This window comes from Temnothorax longispinosus, chromosome 4, assembly GCF_030848805.1.
Source record: "Temnothorax longispinosus isolate EJ_2023e chromosome 4, Tlon_JGU_v1, whole genome shotgun sequence".
Classification (NCBI taxonomy): Eukaryota; Metazoa; Arthropoda; class Insecta; order Hymenoptera; family Formicidae; genus Temnothorax; species Temnothorax longispinosus.
This window is the reverse complement of record NC_092361.1, coordinates 1,090,021-1,110,797: the sequence shown is the minus strand read 5'-3', so window position 1 is coordinate 1,110,797 and position 20,777 is coordinate 1,090,021. Positions and strand designations below refer to the sequence as shown.

The 20,777-nt window shown below is 35.7% G+C and overlaps 1 protein-coding gene across 5 annotated transcripts in view; it reads left to right on the top strand.

Annotated features, from left to right (window-relative positions):
- Positions 1-20,777, top strand: part of Ccap-r (Crustacean cardioactive peptide receptor) — a 71,389-nt gene that overhangs the window by 6,942 nt on the left and 43,670 nt on the right. For all 5 annotated transcript variants that reach the window (XM_071775766.1, XM_071775763.1, XM_071775764.1 and 2 more), the window contains exon 2: positions 1,586-2,235. In XM_071775766.1, coding sequence (XP_071631867.1) covers positions 2,050-2,235 — 186 coding nt within the window. In that variant the 5' untranslated portion in view covers positions 1,586-2,049. The remainder of the gene's footprint in view (positions 1-1,585; positions 2,236-20,777) is intronic.

The window sequence follows — 20,777 nt, the reverse complement described above, 5'->3', positions numbered from 1 at the left end:
CAATTTAATCAGCTTGCTCATGGTAAAAGACAAAATTACCGGAAGAAATTTATGTTCCGTCTGTCAAAGCGATGCTTGGCGACACAAAAGACTTTGCTTAATATCCGTTAGCACAATGGCTGTTTGTCCAACTGTCAACTCGTGTTGCTACTAATATGCGCGCGGTAATTCATCGCGACATCATAGGAGATGTATCATTGGGCGGGGTTGGCATATTCGCCAACTTCTAGAGAGCCGGATCAAAACAAGCCGCAACGTTCGTTCGTTCGTGAACGAGCGAGAAATTGACCACGCGTTTCTCGATGGCGTACAAACGAGCGACATCGGATTTCCCGTCAAGTCATCCCGTCCTATACGAAAACGGAACGAAAAGCAAAAATCGGAGTTGTAATTCTTCCGCGCGGCGAATTTCTTGAGCGGAAAATATCGTAGCGCACAGCTCTTGGCGCACAACGAGGCGATCCGAGCGTAAATTTTCGCGGTATCGATTTCCTTGTCTATTTTTCTTGGCCGCTATTTCCGCGATACGATCAGCGCGATTAGGAACTGGGCTGATAGTTAAATATGGTTTTGTTTTTACTTAGAAGCTACATAGACGGAAAGACATCTAATGCAACACAATATATGTATACGATGTCCTGAAATTGTGTTAACTTTTATTGCATTATTATAAGTTGCGCTAACATATTTGAATTTCATAAGTATTTATATAAGTATCGACATTTTTATCGCAGCGTTTTTAATTTGTACATTGCTTTCAAAAAAAATATATGAAAATAGTTTGACTTTTTAATAATTAATTAAATATTTATTTATTTAACAATTATTATTTAAATGGTAAAAATAATTATTACCAAATTGCAAATTTTCTAAGAATAAATTATTTAATTTCCTTAAAAATGTAATATATATTGCGTATGATTTCTATAATTAAAATATCTGGTTGATATTTTTCCACTCTGGTTGATTTTCTTCCACTCGGCTTTTTTTCGTACAATGATATATGTATTCATTATTTATAATTTATCTCTCGATAATCGATTTTACTTGTAATGTTTTAATTGCTGCTTTTATTATTATTTTAAAAACGAGGTTATACGTAATCTGCAGTAAACATTTATTTTCTTTACAACTTCAACTGTGAATATTCAAAGTTATACTATCTCTTGACACATGGACTTAACACATTAACGTCATTCACATATGAATGACACTCAATTTCATGTAAAACTTTCTAGAAGCCAAACGCATTTACTTTCACAATTTATTTTTTTCTGCAATAAAATATTGAATAACAAGTCTTCTTACGAAAATTTGGTGTCATTTATATATGAACGACGTGCGATATAAATTAATGTGTTAAAATGTATTATTCTTAAAAAATAAACTTTAATTAGACAAATATATACAAGATAGTTAAGTATAAAATATCAAACATCAAACATTATTAATGTTTGATGTAAAGTTAAAGTTGAAGCTGTTAATTATTATTTACAATTAAAAACGACCTACGATATTATTCGAATTCTTTTTCATCTAAATGGACGGAATTTATTTATTATCTAATGCAATTTCTTTATATCAGGTAAATAAAATTTGGATTCCCTTGGACGGCCATTGGATGCATCTTTCATGCAGAAAGAAATGAACTATCCTCTTTTAGAACTTAAGAACTCGGCCCACCAGTGAACGCAATCAAGTAATGTTAAATTTCGTGCAGCGATGGTATCCGCGCGGGAACACACGCGTCTTTCCTCCCGCTTCGAACATGCTCGAACTGAATCGTTCAATTGTTCCTTCAAATATTCCTAGCGCATCGAGTGAGTCGCGGGAGATCAGAAACGGGACGTTGCGGATTTCTCTGTACTCTTTTAAGTGCTTCGTGTCCCAGGATAAGTAACGGAAGACACAAGTTCAAGTCATTGCGAGAGTGTCTCAAACACGAGGCCGGCCAGCATTTAGCCGACGACACGATGACCCTTTCACGGCAAACACGCGGAGCAAAAACCTGAGCGACAGATCGTGTGGATATTGTCGATCGGAACGACCATGTCCGGGGACGCGAACCAAGCGCGGACCGACGATTGGAATCTGACGGCCGGTTTCGATCTGGTGAGCGCCGGAGAATTGGGGAACGTCACCGACGAGCTCTATCCCTTGCCGGATTACATCAACGTCACATCGCTGCCGGACGTCAATACAACGGAGGAGATTGACTCGTTTTACTTCTACGAGGTGAGTAGAGCTTCAGCACTTTTTCGGTTTTATTTTTTGCGTTCTGCCTGGCGAATGCGCGGAAAATGGAGATACTGACAATAGAGATTGCGCGTATGGTGATTCCTTTTATATGATTTTATAATTCGTCGCGCGAAAGATTTGTGACAAGCACGTGTGGATAAATATTTGTTATCAAATTTTTAAGTATTTACGTATAAAATATATATTGCTCTTCAAAACTTTGACATATAAATTACTCCAATAAAATAATTATGAATACTGAGTCTATATTTGCTTCATTCTTTAAAATTTAAGGTTTAGATTTCTAAAATATTATTATTTTATTGCTCCAATTTAATATCTTTTTCTAATAACCAAGTAAGAAGTAGCTTTTGGGTGTTTTTATTAACTTCGTATATCGCAATTTAATTGCAGTTTTTAAATTATATATATATATATTATATATATATTTTTTTCACACATACACATACGAAATGTTGGCATAAAATTTAAATCAAAATACACCCAACTCTCTTTTTACGCGGTAGGTACGTTCCGCGTAAGAAGAAATCGTGTTATTTGAAGAAATAACGTAAAAAAATAAGACCCTTTTCGATTGAAAGTGCATGTGCCATGTGTATGATTTCTGATCTTATAAAAGAGAGAAATATGCGCCCACTATTTTGTATTAAAAGCTACTTACATCAGAGTTCAAAGAGAATAACAGTGAACGAATAATGTATTAATGATATTCGAATCATGATTGACAATATTATTTATCAATTTACAAAGAGTGTCAGTCTCATTCCTATCAAATAATCTAATATGTCTTGTTTAGTAAGATCACGTTAATTCGACGTTATCGATTGACATATGCTTCCTCTATAGGTATCTGTGTGTTGAATCGAGCTGCTGCAATATTAGTCCGTATAGGATGTTACTCGCTCTTTTAACATGATAAAATAGGGGGACACGTGTCCGATTAATAAATTTTCATTAATTCATTATTAGGAATTAAAATTAAGGTCTGTATATATGTATACACGAGAGATTATACAAACATTTTTCAAAAAAACCGTGTTATTTAGAAAAACCGCGTAAAAAGAATTGGGTAAAAAAAAACGTACAAAAAACTGCGTAAAAAGAGAGTGTGTATGATTTTTTGTGAATATTTAGCCTTACAGTGGGCGTATATGGCAATGCAATAATAGAGCTATTCAAGGCATGAAATATCGTTTTTTATATCAATAAAAAGGATTCTTTTTATGTATATTTCTCAATGGACTTGCTGCTGACATATATTGTTTACTATAAAAATAAATAAAACACATGTTGCACTCGTTTTATAGATAATGTTATATAAAATGTTATCGGGCGGTTTGAATCACAAGGCAGGTAGATTGCACAATAAAATACGATTGTGTGTATTTGCAATCACATTTTTGCTTTTAGCAAAATTGTTCTCGCCTGCAGTCCAGGCAACGTAAACATCATTTCGCACAAAAGCATCTTCTCTTTAAACCTGGAGAGTGTTTAAATTTTAATGCAAATCATGCTAAGACGTGTCTTGGAAAATAAGTGTTAAAAAATTGAATTCTGAATGTCATTTTATACGTTTCATTACCGTATTCTATTCAAAATATTCACAAACAATTTTTCTCATTTACGAGTATCGCGTAACGAATTCATATTACAAAACTTCGCTCTTACGTCGTTTCTTTTTTTCTCATGCACGCGCGCCAGAACGCGCGCGGAGAAAGAGCGCGCGACAACTTTAGTTGCGACACTTTTCAAAGAAGCGTGATGGAAAATCCCGATAAAGTTTAAAACTGCTTCTTATTTTTGCATGCTCCCCTTGTAGCGCACGACCGCACACGAGAGCGACGATTGTTTCTCCCTTTTCTTCTTATAGTTTTCGCTCTTACAATTAGAACCGTTAACACACGCACGGCATTCTTCGCGCGTGTGGTATAGGCTGACAATGAGAATATTAAAGTATACCGTTCTTAATTAGCGGACAAAAGCGCTCGCATAAAGCGCAGAATATTTCGCGATGCAATTCAAATTGTTATGCAACTCGTCATCATTATGCAATGCGCTTGTCTGCATCTTCCAGTTATCGCAAGAAAGAAAACCAGAAGAGAAAAAAAAGGAGAGAGCGAAGAAACACGACAATGACCGTAAACATCGCGAGTAATGAATATTCTAAAGCCACTTATAAAATGAAGATTACGCGTTGTGAGATTGTGTGCGGGGACTGCTTTATAATACATATGTAATTCCTTGTTTTACACAAAATGTTTATTTAACGCAATTTGGAAGAAAGCTCTTTGGATTGAATTAAATTGCAGGTAATTATACATGCAATTTCCTTCTTGCCTGTTAATTTACAACGAGATATTGCTCGGAGCTCGGATAGCGACGCGCGCGCTGTCGCTCTCAGGAAGGAGAGAGTTGGTTTTGTGCACAAAACGCCAGCAGTGAATCTCATCAGGAACGATCGCTCCCGCATGCATGTGTGATCAAAGTAACTCCTACAATGACTTACTTTATTTTTTAATTAAGAGACATACAATCAAAAAGAATACTTTAGCCTTTATTATCTTTCCATTTATATCGAACGCGTATATGGGTCTTGTTTTTATTTTTCGTCCTCTCAATATTCTTAAATTAGATTGTTCTACTTTGCTTTTACATTTCCGCAAATGTTTGTTGTTGCAAAAACGTGTGTGTATGAGTGTATACGAGTGTGTAAATGTATGTGAACGTTCGCAGTATATTGAGCTCGGGTCCGTGAGCTTTCTAAGCTCAAATGACTGCGTGCAGATCAGTCATTCCTGCGGAAGATAATTACGCGGCATCATCTTATCGGTATCTGTATAGATCGTGTTCCTTATCAACGATAAGATAAAGTTAGATGTCGGGAAAATGTCATAGAGCTTGCGCTCTCACGGCGCGACCGGTTGACAGTTATTGCTCGCTTTTCAGTCGCAAATCGAGAACCTAATCTATATCCGTGCCGTGGCCGCGCATATACAGGGGCATCGTGAAGGGGAAGAGAAAGAGAAACAGAGATGAAACGTACTCTCTCTGTCCTTTGTGCCTATTACTTTGCGTCTGACAAAACTATCGCTGTTATTGGCACTCTTGTTAGATAAAAGCTTTCATTCACAATTTAGCATCCGAGTAGTCATTTAATCTATAAAGCAAAAATAAAGAAAGGATAAGAGCAAATAAAATTAATGATAAAAATAGAGATATGTATTTCCATCGGAAATGGAAACAAAATTACTGAAAAATTAGGAAAAAACCAAGCATGATATCGTATTATTTTAAATATAAGTCTCAATATTTTTCTTAAAAATTCCAGATATTTCGGATAAAAATATTAACTTTTTCCTATTGTGTTAATCGCGCAGAAAAAGAGAAAGAATTATAATCGTGCTTTCTATGATCACATGGTGGTCTATGGTGGTCTTTACACACGAGATTTTCCTCGTGTTGGTACCTCCGTTATTCGTCTCTCTTTCGCAGTCGCGTATAAGACGCATCCTGAAGTCGGTGTATTGCGCGCATTGAAAGCATGACGACGACGACGACGACGACGACGGCGGCGTCGGTGGCGGTGGCGACGGAGGTTCCCTTCTCTCGCGATTGCAGAAACCACGCCGGAGGAACTCGCTTATTTTTACTAGGAATGCGCCTCGGGCTGAAAGAAAAAAAACTTGGCGGAGAGAAAAAGAAAGGGAGAGAGAGGGGGGTCGCTGACACGATGCTGGAAACAGGCGTCTGATAAAATTAAGCCGCCACAGAGCATGCGAGCAGCAAATTTTTTTTCCAATCTCTTTTCCTTTTTTCTTTTCTCGAAGAGCTGCCTATTTTCCACGCGAGATAATTGACGTAACGAGAACGACGATTGCATCCGTACGTCCATAAAAAATATTAAAATTTCTAATTAGAATTTTTCGCGCAACGCGCATAGAACTATATTTACGCTGAAGCGTTCAACATCTATATGCTCGATATACTTTGCATGGTTTTTCATCTGATCTCAGCTGGCATTTCTATTTCCGTCATTTAGTGCCAGCCCGTTCTTATCTTCTTTCTGTATCTCCACTTTATTTATAGATTCATTGATGAACGGAATAGCTGAATTTTCCCGAATAAAAATTTTTTCTTGACACGTCAATAGTGTCCTTCGTGTACAAAGTATAATAATAACTGTAAGTTACTAAAACTCTATACACAGGGGATGAGTTTTTAAGCGCAAGAAGACTAGTTCTTCCTTTAATTTTTAAGCTAATTTTACTTTAACGAGAATCTTATTCCTTAGTTAATTGTTTTACATCGTGTTTTACTTTTGTAGACGCCTTGTCGGTTATTTAATTTCATTTCTCTTACTAAAAATTGCAATTTGAGGTTTGCGATTAGTTTAGATAGATATATTTAAGTGCGAGAAAATGAAGACATTTAAATGCCAAAGAGATTCTAAATTGATCAAAGAACTTATGGCTATCCGATAGAGGAAACATCCCGTGCAGCGTTGTCTCGGTGGTCATCCAATTTACGCCTATCCGGTTTCTCTCGCGAACGTGTACGAATTTAACTGCATTTACTGTCGGTATAAGCTGTATTGTATGCAGCTGCGTGTCGGTTAAGCTTATTTGAGCGCATCTGCACCATGTTACGGAACAATACCTGTTCCGCCGCACTTCGTGCATTCCTCAAAGACTACCGAACATTAGCTAACATTGCTTTCTCATTAACGCCCGTGGCATATTACGTCTACCCATCGATTGCGCATCTTGTCTACAAATATAGAATTAATAAATTCCGAGTCGATCTCCAAACTGACAGACCCTTTTCCAAGTCACGATACGTTAGGCGCGAAAGTTACGCAAAGTGACTAACGTATAGTGATACTCCACATTTACGTGACAGAGAGTCAAGTCAGTTCACTCGAACGTAATATCATAAAGAACGTAGCGACTTTTCTGCTCCCTTATATGATAATCGATGGCTATAACGCAAACGAAACTTTCCTCGTCGCCGTAACTCGTGTTGCTCATAAAAGCTAGCATCTTCCGCGAGTATGATTGAACGTTACGGGCCGTCATGCATACTTGTTGCGACCGCGAACGGTCGGCTCGGTCACGGCGATACGCGATACCTGCAGTGCAGTACGAAAATGCGAGGAGGCCGCGCACCGGGTAAAAAATGTATAATAACGCACGGTATACAACTTAATCGCAGATTCGCCGCGAAGCGTTGCGAAGAGATGCGCGGGCTCGATTTTGCGGACCCCGAGAGAAAGCGATGCGACGAGTTAGCCCTCAAAATTGCTTCGCAGAAAAATACTCTCGTGCTTCGTAATAGCGGCAAACGGACACACAATGCGGAGCCAAGAGAACTCTCACGAGAAAGTCCCGTCTCGATAAAGTGGTCTCACGATTATCCTCGTCGACGCAAAGGATGTCCTGGCGGCAGCGGCGATTAGCCGTCGCGACGCTTTGGCTCGTTCGTTTCTGCGATTTATCGTATCGAATTGATTTCTGTAAAATATCAGTCGAGACGAGGAACTTGACTTTGCACGAGCCTGACTATCCGCAAATTTCGACAAACTCTTCCCTGATTCAAGTAATAATTAAACATTTTACAGACTTCTCATCTTGCATTTCTTCTAAATTTAATACGATGTCCGTTCGAATGCGAATAATGCACTTGCACCAAAGTGCCTCGCTCCGATCTTATTTTGAACGATTATGTCTCGAATAATGACATATATTTGAAAGGTAACATTAAGAAAATTATCGTTCTTTGGTGCTCGCCGTACATGGGCACGCACATGGCGCGTAACGAGTAAAACTGGCAATTATTCGACGTTATCATTCCAGAGATAAAATCGGAGCCTCTTTTTCGCGTGGACGCGTACTTAAAATCGAAGTTTCTCTTCCGGCGTGCGCGCTTAAGAGCGCCGCGCCGCTTGTCGTTCGAACGTACGAAAAAGTGCGGCTGCCCGATGATGGCGCTTGCGTTTAACGTTATATTAGGAGCGCGTATATAAGTAAAATTTCTTCTTAAACGGATGCAACGGAGAAAAAAGCTACCTCCCCTCGCGTGACATTCCGCGGTCGTGCTCGTCGTAATTGCAGGCGGAACGGGCGGCCGGGCGGCGTAACAAGTTGCGCGCGGGGTCGCGCGTCATGAAAAACAGCCTCGTAAAAATCATGTTCCCATTAGAGCGCGCGGCTCGTTCTCTTGATAAATTTTACGGTAGACGTACGACTTGGCACGTACCTCCGTCTCGCGAAGAAAGTTATTTCCACGGCCGTATTTCATGCCGGGGTAGAGCAACGTTCCTCCGTCGTGTATATCGACTATACATTCTGTCCCGATCGCGGCAAGTATTTCGGCTATTTGATAAACCAGAAACCGCCGATGTTGTGATTTACGACACTCTTCGAGGGCCGATCGTTAGAGCGATTAGAGTAACCCCATGATAAAATTCTCGCGAAGACATATGTGCATCCAAAAAGAAAGTGCTTTTAATTCAGCGAAGCCTATTTTGAACATGATTTTCTTGTAATTATTGAGTTAAACTAATAGCATCATATTAATGATTCATTCAGGTTACTCCGATTGAAATAGAGTTTGTCTACGTCTTATTGCTAAACTTGTAGTCGAACGTTCGAAATATTTATTTCGAATTTTTTCGCATATCATTATTATACGTTAAAAGGCAATGTAAAGAATTGTTGATAGCGTTTTGTTGTTATAATTGTATAATGGCAAAGTTCGTAGATTGAAATTTTTATTGCACCAGCACAAATGCAGTTCTCTTTTTATCCTTTTTCGCGGATAGAAATAATATTAACAAAGTTCTCGCGGAAATTAAACTAAAACAATGCAGTTGTGTTTCGCTGCTTTTATCTATTCGCAGTTTACGCGATCAGTTGAACTTTTACAGGACCGGCTCCTTTTTTGAACGACCTTTTTAGTTTTAGTGCTAGAACATTTTTGTTCTTGTCAGTGGATTGAACTACGAAAAAGACGGCGCCGGCGCCACTCCAGCTTCTAATATCACTTAGGCTTCCGGTCCCGGAGAGGTTAAACTGCGACTATACGCAGTCAATTACCCTATTCTGACGATTACACTTGCCGTTTTCATGTTCCTCCATTCGACAGCCACTTTGCCGAGTAGATGGCGAAATTAATTACAACCCGGATGCTGTGCCTTTTAATTAAGTGTCACGAAGCGGCGCAGATCATTAAGATTAGATGTTCTATTCGTCTATCTCTATTCTCGACGAAATGTACCGTTTGCACACAGTATACATCGAATGCAATCGAACATGCAAAAATAAAGCAATTTTTACATTTTTTATAATTTTACTCAAAATATTCGAATAGGATAATATCAATTTTTTCGATCTTTTTTAACAGTTTAATTTATTACATTCCATGATATTTTGACATTTTAGCACGCAATCAATAAATTGAATGGTACAGATATATCAACCTTATATTTTAATTAAAAATTATTAAATAAAACGGGAGATATTATACTACTTATATATAACATATTAAAGCATAAAACACCAAGTGTAGATGCTACTCTTTTCCATGTTTCATTTGAGTAATAAAATAAAGATATTTTTTATGTAACCGTAAACTCTTTTAACGGTTCTTTCCTTTGTTTATATATTTTTTATATAATTTATTATAACTTATTGTAATTAATTCTTTATATTAATTCTGATATAATTAAAAATATCTTAATTATATATTATATATTAAATTATATACATTAAAATATATTAGAAATATAAAGATACTAATTTTTACTTGGAACGATGGACAAAAGATATATTTTTAATATATAATATTAAATAAATAAATATAATTTACGAACCTTTCAACACTTAATCCATATCTTCACTAATTTTTGTACGTTTGTGATAAAAGAATCGGATTCTCTATAAATTTTAAGATTTATTAATTTATGAGAGATTACTTATTAACATACTATATTGCCGTGAATAAATATTACATATAATTTGCCATTAATTAATCGTACAAGAGTTTCTTTCTACATTTTAAATGTTGTTTTGAACGATAGAAATCGAGCAGAAGCATTTGAACTAAGTTCATTGCGATAATGTAAGCCACATGTAATAATTTTTTATCATTTACGTATGCAAGTAAGTATGTATTGTTCGTTAATAAATCGATATTGCCGCATTAACATTTCAAGGAAAAGAATAAAAATGCGCACGATAACACACGCTGCGTTTTGCGATTGTAATTCTGCGCTAAAGTTAGACTTTTGAATAAAACATCAGTTAAAAAATTGTAAAACAATAAGCGTTCATGGTTGAATAAATTTGAAATGAAGAGATATTGCGAGGAAGAATTGTATTTAAGCAGAAAATTATAATGGACTTTAAAAATTATTACATATAATTATTACATATGTAGAATTATGTTAATAATTGCACACAATTTTTGTGCCACGTATTGACTCGTTTCTTCGCGATATGTGTGTCGATTTAGTGGATCATAAGAGAACTCAGAAATATATTATTTTGAATAAACTTTTTTTTTATCGAGAATGCAATTTTATTTATAATTTTTAACATGCTCGTTGATGATATAGCCCGCTGTTTCCTCATTTCTGCTTTTTCAACTAACCCCTTCCTTTCCGCAGGTGCAAACTCGAAACGATCACTGAGATAATCACTTGAAAATTAATTGGGTATGCATTCGGACGATGACGTTTACATTTCCCCGAACGAAAATTGTTACGTTGCCGTGGTGAAGGTAACTGACCATTAATCAGTGTCAGAATTTTCGCAATAAATTACCGTAACGAGTTATATTCATCTCAGTTTACTTGATGCTTTAAATCATCAGAGCTCAGGAACTTTTTCAATAAATTTTATTGCGCGTCTCTCTATATATAAATACGTTGCCTCTCCAGAATATTCGCAATATAAATAAATGTTGTTGATTTTATCTCATTTCACTTTATAAAATCGTTAATACATTTTAGCATTGTTCAGAAGATTAAGCTCGAACGGAATGGTATCATCTCGTATAATTAAATCTTGTTATCTTATAATTTTGCATTCGTATAATTAAATATTTATATTCCGACTTGCTCCATTTCTAAGAAAAACTGAGATAAGCACATTTTTGATTTAGAAATATAGAAGATTATCATACACGAAAACTTAAATCCTGTTTTATATGGAAAGAAAACGCTTGCGTTATTTTACAATGCGTGAAAAAGCATATGGATTCTAAGATGCGCCAAACTATATCCGTTTATAACTTTTTAAAGAAGTACAGTATAGCCACACAAAATGCGTATTTTTTTTTTTTCAAATATCATTTTGATATAAGTTGCAATGCAAGAAAAGCCAGAAGCATCAAATAATTGCCAAGCCAGATAATATATTAATTTTATATGGCTGATTAATTTTATGTGCACTGTTAAGGTCTTCTTTTAATTAATATAATACTTCATTAAAATGATTTAATTATATATTAATCTTTCCTCAACAGTTTCATCGTCAGCATTTTATTAATTTATTTAATATTTGATTTGACAATGTCCTCATTATTGACTCGCAAAAGCAGAAATTATCATTTGATCTGAAATTTAAATTTTCCGCTATAAATTGGGTTATTTGTTATATGTGTTATATAATATATGCAATACGTAATATTGATTGAAATGAACACAAAGAAAATGTATTTAATGGTGATTGGCACTTTATTAATTATATTGAAATTTATAAGTGACGCTATCATAGCCTAATTGACATCGGACAAACGCAATAGTTAGCGTATTTATCAACTTAATGAGATATTTATGTAATAATTTCCTGCATCGCCCAATCAGAATCGCTTATAGCCACAAACGCAGCATAAACATCGATCGAAATAATCTAATTCTATTGCGTTGTCATAATTTATAGCTCTTTAGCCGTTTAATCACCGATTACCGAAGCCAATACGCGTTGTTACGCATCTAAATGGTAATTGGCCGACGATAATTTTCGCAAACTACCGCGTAAATCAACTGAACTGACTAATCTATCTCGATCTCTCATGAACAAGAGAAATACTGAAGTTGCAGTTTAAAGCTTTTTTGGTAATCGAGAGCTTTCACATTTTTATATATGCTTTTTGTACTACACATTAAACGTTTGTGGACCTTCCCTCCCCCGACATTTTAATTTTCGATTTAAATTATTTACAAAATAAAAATATCTTAATAAATAAAATCATTAAGCTACTCTGTGTTAAGGCCCATTTGAAACGATATAAAAACGAATGAGGTCTTTTACTGTTTTTCCGGGTTTCAAAAGTTTGATTCTTGGAACGTCGTTTATTTTCATTCACTCGCATATAACTTAAAAACTTATTGGTTCTCGGAAGAAAAGTTTTAGTGCCCCATTCCTGTTATATTAAACTTTAACTCTACGTTTCCCAGCAAAGTGTTAAATAAGAGCTCTCTACAAGTTTTCGAATTTTTATATCGCGGCGATAATAGCAAATTTTGATACTGCGAGAGAATTCGCGTTAGATAAAACACGTAAGCAAATTTAAAGGCAAATACGTGCCAGAAAGCTGGAGATTAATAATTTTATAAAATTGAATAAAGATTTGGGCAGAAAGAAAGATATTTGACGGGACACTAAGAAGAGCTAGAAAATTTTTAACGTTCATATCTTCTCTCCGAATGCACAATACCGTTAAATAAGATACGCTTCTGGGTTATCCTATCGAATAGCGGGGTTATACGCACCATCGAGCATATGATTTGGTCATTACCGTGTTACCGTGTGACACAATCGCTTCCATATCACATCCACAATAACCATAACAGTCGGATTCGATGGACGTGCCATCGTTACTGCCAGTTACGATCGCTCCTTTATGCATTTGTGCTGATAGGCGTTTTCCTAGATTTTCAGCTTATTACGGCTCGGACAATAGACGACTAAAAAAATTAAAGAAAAACGTAATATATCGGAAGACTAGATGTGACGATGACTTTCTACTTTTTTCCCCAACTTAAACCGCTTCGATCCTTTGGGGAGAAGCGCTCGACGAACGCGAGCTCATTCGAACGAGTTCAAAGTATACTAGATGGGAAAATATTCCTATGGGAACCATGATCTGGAGTATAAGGGCACCGGAGTGACCCGAGCTTAAATTGCAACCATTATTTTTAAATTTTGTCATACAGTGTACACGGATCTTTCGTTGAAGACATAATTAAGAAATAAATTATTTTTTAATTACTGTCCGAGCGTAAACCACAAATTCTATATAAAGAGTTAAATATTAAAAATTAGTTTAACTTTGGACTCGCAATATTGCTGCCGTTTAGACACGTATACGGAAATCCAAAACAAACGTGTCAATTTTTCAAGTATGAAAGTTACAACTATCGAAACGAAATTGTTAGATCGTAACTGACATTTTTTAATTTTTACTGTCAGCGACGCAAAATCCATTATCGAGCAATGTAGATACGTTCTTCAATGCAATTGTGACCTATATCTGACAACGTGTTATAGATAGATTATTAGATTTTCCGTTTTTTATTGCACAAAAATGGATTTGAATATATTATGAGCGTAAAAATTTCAATGCTGGAGATTCGGCGGACATCTGCCAAAGAATTTATGAAGCAAATCCGACATATCACGATATAAAAAGTAAACTAAAATAAAAAATGAAGCATATACATATATACGCCCATGTATACTTAGTTTCTGTATATACATATATCTATATTTAACTATATTTTATCTAAAAAATATTCTATAATATAAGATACATAATATAAATTTTTATTTATCGAAAATAAAAATTCTAAATCGTTGTTCTCGATGGGTCTCGATGCATTTTATATTTTTGTCACGTGACTTTAACTTCATATGCGACGTTTGTTGCCGATTATACATACTCGCTCAGGAACTGTCACAAACGTGCTGCGTATGTAATCAAAACGTCAAAGCTCGTGGCACGAGTCTCTCTCGTTAGGATGCAATCTCGATCAAAGTGTCGTGCATGACAAGTTCATGCGCTCCGAAAAGTATAGTCATGACTTGCGTTATTGCGCTCAGCGTTGACATGTTGCCGCGACAACGAGTTGTCGACAACTGCGATAGTTCGCTTTACGTATGTCGCAAAACAATCGATTGTCCTTTTCGTTATAAATTCCTTGATTACCTCCTCAATGAAAATATTTTACGAGGCATTTATCGTTTCTTTTCTCTCTCAAGCAATTTACAATTAAATTAATTTCGTAGATAAAACTTCAAGAAAGAAGCTGTAAAGCCTTTTATCTTTCCTAATTTAAAAATCTTTTATCTTTTTTAATTAATGTCAAATAGAATTTGTTTCAATCAAGTTTTATACGAAGCTCAGTTAAAACGTTACGATGTGAAAATTGAAAAAACGAAATAAGCAACCTTCAATAATGAAAAATCGCCCTCAAATTGACGGAAGAGGGAGAACGTCCGGTAGTTCTAGGACATTTCGCACGTAACTACGATTTAGCGGCTTGTCCGAATATGGCTCGATCATTATTTCGCGTTATAGCAGTCCCGTCCCGTCGTCAGTGGCGCGCCAGTTTCTCCATAAACGGCACGTCTATCGATCCTCGATGTTCTATTTCGCGAAATAGATTTACGACGGTGATTCCTCTTTAGGACTTTAAGGGTATCAGATTGCGCGGCGATAGATCTCCAAGCTCAATAAAAATGCCCGTCGGACGGATCGCGTTGTTGTAACGAGTCCGAGTTTCAGCATCGGAGGTACGATGGTAAATGTGAACGTCACATGGCAAATGCGATAATGACGCTTTGCGCGTAACGGTAATAAATTGGCAGCCGTCACCATTAACGCTATCGCAGACATTGCATCTCCGAGTCGGCGCTGTTGCATTTTTAAGGCGATCTGAACGCGAAGAATGCGCTTAAAACTGATCAAACTCTGTACCTTGCTCTAAATAATATATCATACCTGCTCGGATAAGCTCCAAATCGAAAAAAGTTTCCTTCTATTCATAATTTGTGACTGCTGGTTACTCATACTTAATAATCATGATCATATAACGCTAATTATATTTTGTAATTACAGTAATTAGACGATGTTCGTCGGCAAGCATAAATTTGCAGTTTCACGCAAATAATTCCCAGACATTTCACGAATCTGGAACAGATACCTAGACCCTTCTGTCCGTTTCTCGCTGACTCAGCAGCCACCCTCATTAATTTCAGCTATGTGAACAACCTTTTGTTTATGGTATAAACGTTATATTGGTACCGGGAGAGTTCAATGTAGATGTGGATAATAAGCGTTAGATCGCGCAGAACAATTTCAAGCGGTGCTTGAATTGAATTAAATAAGCGGAAGATACGAGGAATATGCGTCTTCTCGATATTATTCGAATTGCCTGAAGAGATAATTGTTTGTAATTGATCAATCTCTTCGTGTACAAGATTGATAATTTCCTGCGTTAGTCAGATTTCAGACTCCAGCAAAAACGGACCTGATAGCTTCATCCCGAATAATTCTTCTTAATCCCCAGTCTTTTTTCAATTTTAGATAAATCCCTATTGATAGAGAGAGGGTCATTAAGAACTACACTTGTCTTTCCGTGACATTTTATTTTTTTGTCATGGGACGAAATTAACTGTCACAGTGAGATAAATGTAATAGCTGTATTTTATAATAAAAAAATGTATAATCGTCATTTTTGTAAGATATTATCTTGATTGTGAAAGAGAGGATCTTAAAAAATGACGCGATATTATCTTATAATTATTCATTGTAATTTTAAGATTGATAATATGTACGCTAATAGCGGTTTACATTACGTTGTGGCATTAATTTCCCGTGTTACTGCTAGTTTATTAAGTGCGCGAACAGTAATAGCGCACTGGAAGTAATTCTGCTTTGGAGAACCACGGTCCAGAACGAATTTTGGACCGTATTATATTCTCAGAAGGAAGGGAATGTGAGAGCTTCAACTTCGCGGTTTCAAGTTCAAGAAAACCGTAACACATAAGGAGTTGCAGACAGACTTTTGGCCACCATAGCACAGTAAATAAATATAAGACGCATTATGCACTTTTGTAACCGTGTTTATAAACTTATCAACTAAGTAAGAAGAAAGATAAGATTATCAATGTGAATGGCTTTAGTAGTTTACGTAGTTTAACATTAATTTATCATAAGGGAGTCGTAGATATGTCTTAGAAGTTGGGATTAATGTTATGGCATCTATTCACACTCGAAATTTAGTGCCAAAGTTTTCATGAGGCTCTCATGTGGAATATGATAAATACATTTAATGTTATCGCACGGCGGAAATAAAAATCTAGACTACCGATTATTGATTTATCAAGATATAAAAAGTATTAAAATATACTTCCAATGGAAAGGTTACTTACAATTTGGTTCTTCAGACGTTCAATTAGCTTTTTAATTTAAATATTAATTTGAGTTTAATTAGCTTTTTATTTTAAATTTAATCTGAGGAGAATTAATTTATAAAAAGAAATTGTAATGACATATTAAAAACCGCTACATGTCGACTTTTTTATCAAAAATTTTATGTTCTACAAATTAATGATGCAAATCAATCATATAGTAAATCGATAAATGAGTGGGAAACATGGACGTTGTATGGAAATGCAATATGTATATACTACTGTTTGTACAGTATTATACATCATATTTGCAATACACGAAATGCAATACGTGCAAACTATGAAATCTACTCGCAAATATTTACGATACATGTTTCGCCACAATGGAGGAAATTGTAAGAGCGGTTCGCGCACGAAGGATCGAGAAACCGCACGATTTCACGAGCTTTTAACCGACACTTAAGTGCGCGGCGATTTTGTAATCTATGATATATGACGCTTCCTGCGAGAAAGCCTTTAACCGAAAGCGCCGTCATATTTTTCGTCGACGTCGAGCGAAAATCCACTATAAATCCGCTGGCGGGAAACGACGTGAAATAAAGAGGCAGATAATCCAGAGAAACGAGGTAAGAATTATGCTCCGAGGAGTTATGTATGTCCAAACAAATGTCTCAAGCCTGTATTTATAGTCGTTACTTGAATGTCGTCTTGAAAGTGTATCAAGTGAAATACACGGTATAGAGTTACACATTTTAAGACGCGGATAATAGTGATAACATTTTAATCACGACTCAATTATTAAGGCTGCGCTCAGCCATGAAAAACGGAACGCGCGCTTATTCGCTTAAAATCAGATAAATGTCAAAATATATGATTGCGGCTGTAATTGTTAATTGAAAATTGTTCTAACACTACTATAGATAAACGTTCTCTATAATATCAATATTTAATATGCATACTATTAAAGATTAAAGAATTCAGAAATGATATCATGAATGTCATTTTGATATTATGCGATACAATAAAATTAATAAGATCGAAGTAATATGGTTATATAGAATTAACATGCAGACGATATATATAAAAGCAAAATTTAATATTCAATTTCATCCCAGCGATATAATCTCAAGAAACATCTACATATAAATAACTTTGTTCCTTTAAAATAAGCAATTCCATTTTTACCGGATATTGTCCAAACATGAATATTAATATGTGTGCGAAAATAAAATTAAAAAATAAAACAGTAATGTAATTCCATGTATTTTGTGACAAATTTGCTGCATTTGTCGAAAGAGAACGCGAAAATATCCTTACTTATTCGAAAGAAAAAAGTAAAAAGAAAACAAAACTTTAAAAAATTGTCTTGATTTTTTAAATTTATATTATTAATTTAATTAACGTACGCCTTTAATATAATCAGAATTATGTGTTATTCATGTAATCAAAGTTAACAACTTGTTAATTGTTCATCTAACAATAAGTCAATACATTCTTAAAGATCGGTAAAATTGAGCGATTTAATTCGCATTTTCGTAAGCTATAATAAGGCAAATTGCGAAATGTAGGAAAATATAAATACGAAAAGTGAAGCATATAATTGTATGAATCAAAAAACGAAAATCCAATCTTCCGTCGCGATTCGATTTCGCGTGTTTTGTATAGAATATGCTCAGCGGAGTGATATTTCCCGGAAGAAGACGATTTCCGGTGGCGATCCCGCGGGATGTATTCTACGAGAAGAGCCTCTCCCCGAGCCGTACCATCGTGATATCGATTTAATAAAGCCCGCACTTGAGATGGGCACATATTTATGTTAACAATCTGCGACACGAGCTTCTACTGCAGATCGAAAATCTTACGGCCGTATCTTTGCGCATATACACAGATGCAAGGCAAACATCGTCCTCGATGGGAAGCAACACATTTGCACAAACAGCGAGTGACTGATATTCTATGAATTATTGCGCTTCGATGGAAGAGCAATAAAAATTATGCGTGATGATGTTTTTTCGTTGGAGACGCGATCACAGTTTTTTCAATAAGCTACAATTTTGGTCTCAAATCGTTGGCGTGACTGCATCAGTAAACAGCGAGCCAAGAAATAGATTGTTAAAAAATTTTCTTCTTCTTTTTGTTAAACACAAAAGTAGAATAAAGCGCTTGGTATGATAAAAATTTATGGCGTTTAAACTCGTTTTTTTTTTATTTCTCCCAGTCATCATCTAATAAAATTCTCCGGACTTTTTCTCGAAAGGCAGCGGTCAAGTCCATATCTATCGGTACATCGGCGACCGATAGACCGCGAGGAATCCCGCCGCGATTTATCGCTCCCCGTGGAATCGTATCCGAGTATCGATTTGCACCGCGTCAGGCACTTTTTTCGATTATGCCGAGGACCGGTCTGATTCTTCACGATGCTTGAACATTTATCCGATTACATTTCGATCGATGTTAACCAGACTCGGTGTTTCCGTCGTGAACTCAATTTACTCAGTGTTACGATTTTTCGAGGAAATAAACGCTCTAATTATTTGCTCGACTTATAAAGTCATTAAACGTCCCCATTTTTCATTTCACTCTAAAATTTTTGCCAAGTTGCTTGTGACCTATATATCGTTATTGGATGCATCATTCGAAGGATGAACGAATTAACTGAACTCGTAAAATGTAAAAGATCACTTTAAGTATACAATTGTATCTAAAGTACATATATCTTACAAATTATGGACTTACTCTAGTTTTGGTCCAAATTCGTTATTTCATGATTATATTAAGTACGAGGTATGATTTTTGGCAGTCCTTATCTTGCGACTTTCGGAAATTGATTCTGTCATTTCATCCAATCAGCGCTATCGATGATACGCGTTATACGTTACTCAAGCGTGCGTTATCTATCATAAATAAAAAAGAATATCCCGCAGAAGAGAGGGAGGACGACGAGGAGAGGAGGAGTGGAGGAAAAATCATATTTCATATGTTCACAGCGATGTGCTTTTTGCCGATAAAATTCCTCGGTTTTTCTCTATTGCGTCAGGACCGCTTCTTGTTTCCCTTCCTAGCGACCCGTCCTACCCGCTTGGGGTGGCCGAAAAATAGCGGCGGTTTAACGGGAGACGAGATCAGAGGCCGATCGAGACTCGAAGAATTCTCCCCCTTGATATCTTTTTCGTTGCGAAGGCAAAGCGACCATAACCGGGCGGCATCATTTTAACGCGACGTCTCACTTTAAACATGGGAGAGCAAGTCGTTTTTATACGGCCATTCGTCCGTCAGGTAATACGGGATATATGGGACTATATTTACTCCCGATATCCAACTGATATCAATTTCAAATCAATTATGCGCCGGTCGATTGAACGTATTTACATATAATAAAAGTTAAGTGACTTTAGTTTGTACAGCTGGAGTTTATATCGCTATATAAACTGTGTGTAAACTTTAAAACGAGATTATATTCATGTACTGATTGATATTTACTGATGCACTGACGGATAAATTTCATATTCATTGATATTACACGTCAAAATTCATATTAAATTTCCGTACAGATTACCTGCGACATTTGCGTTCCATTTTAAATTATTATCTTGGAAAACAGTTAAAAAACAATAATTTATAAAAATTAAATCTAAAACTGTATACATTTGCGCAAACTTACACGTAATAAAATATTAGGTTGTTGCAAAAATGAAAATGGCGATTTTTGATCCTTTATTTGAAACGTTTATATCTCGTTCTCCAGATTTCTATCAGATAGGCATTGAGGGACTTGTGTCGCGTTGGAAGAAGTGTTTAAGGAGATGGAGACTATTTTGATTGAAAGTATGTATTAAATTTGTAATATAAACGTAATATAAACGTAATATAAACGTTTCAAATAATAAATAAAAAACCGCCATTTCATTTGCAACAACCTAATGACTTGATATGATTTAAAAGATACGGATTTTTTTCATTTATATCCTCTTTTCAAATACTGCGTAATTCGATTACATTTCTAGATTTAATCTCGTATATTTTTTAAACATCTGCAACATGCAATTTTAATTGATATATATTTATAATCTCGTGTATCAATGTATGATCCGGGATATGATA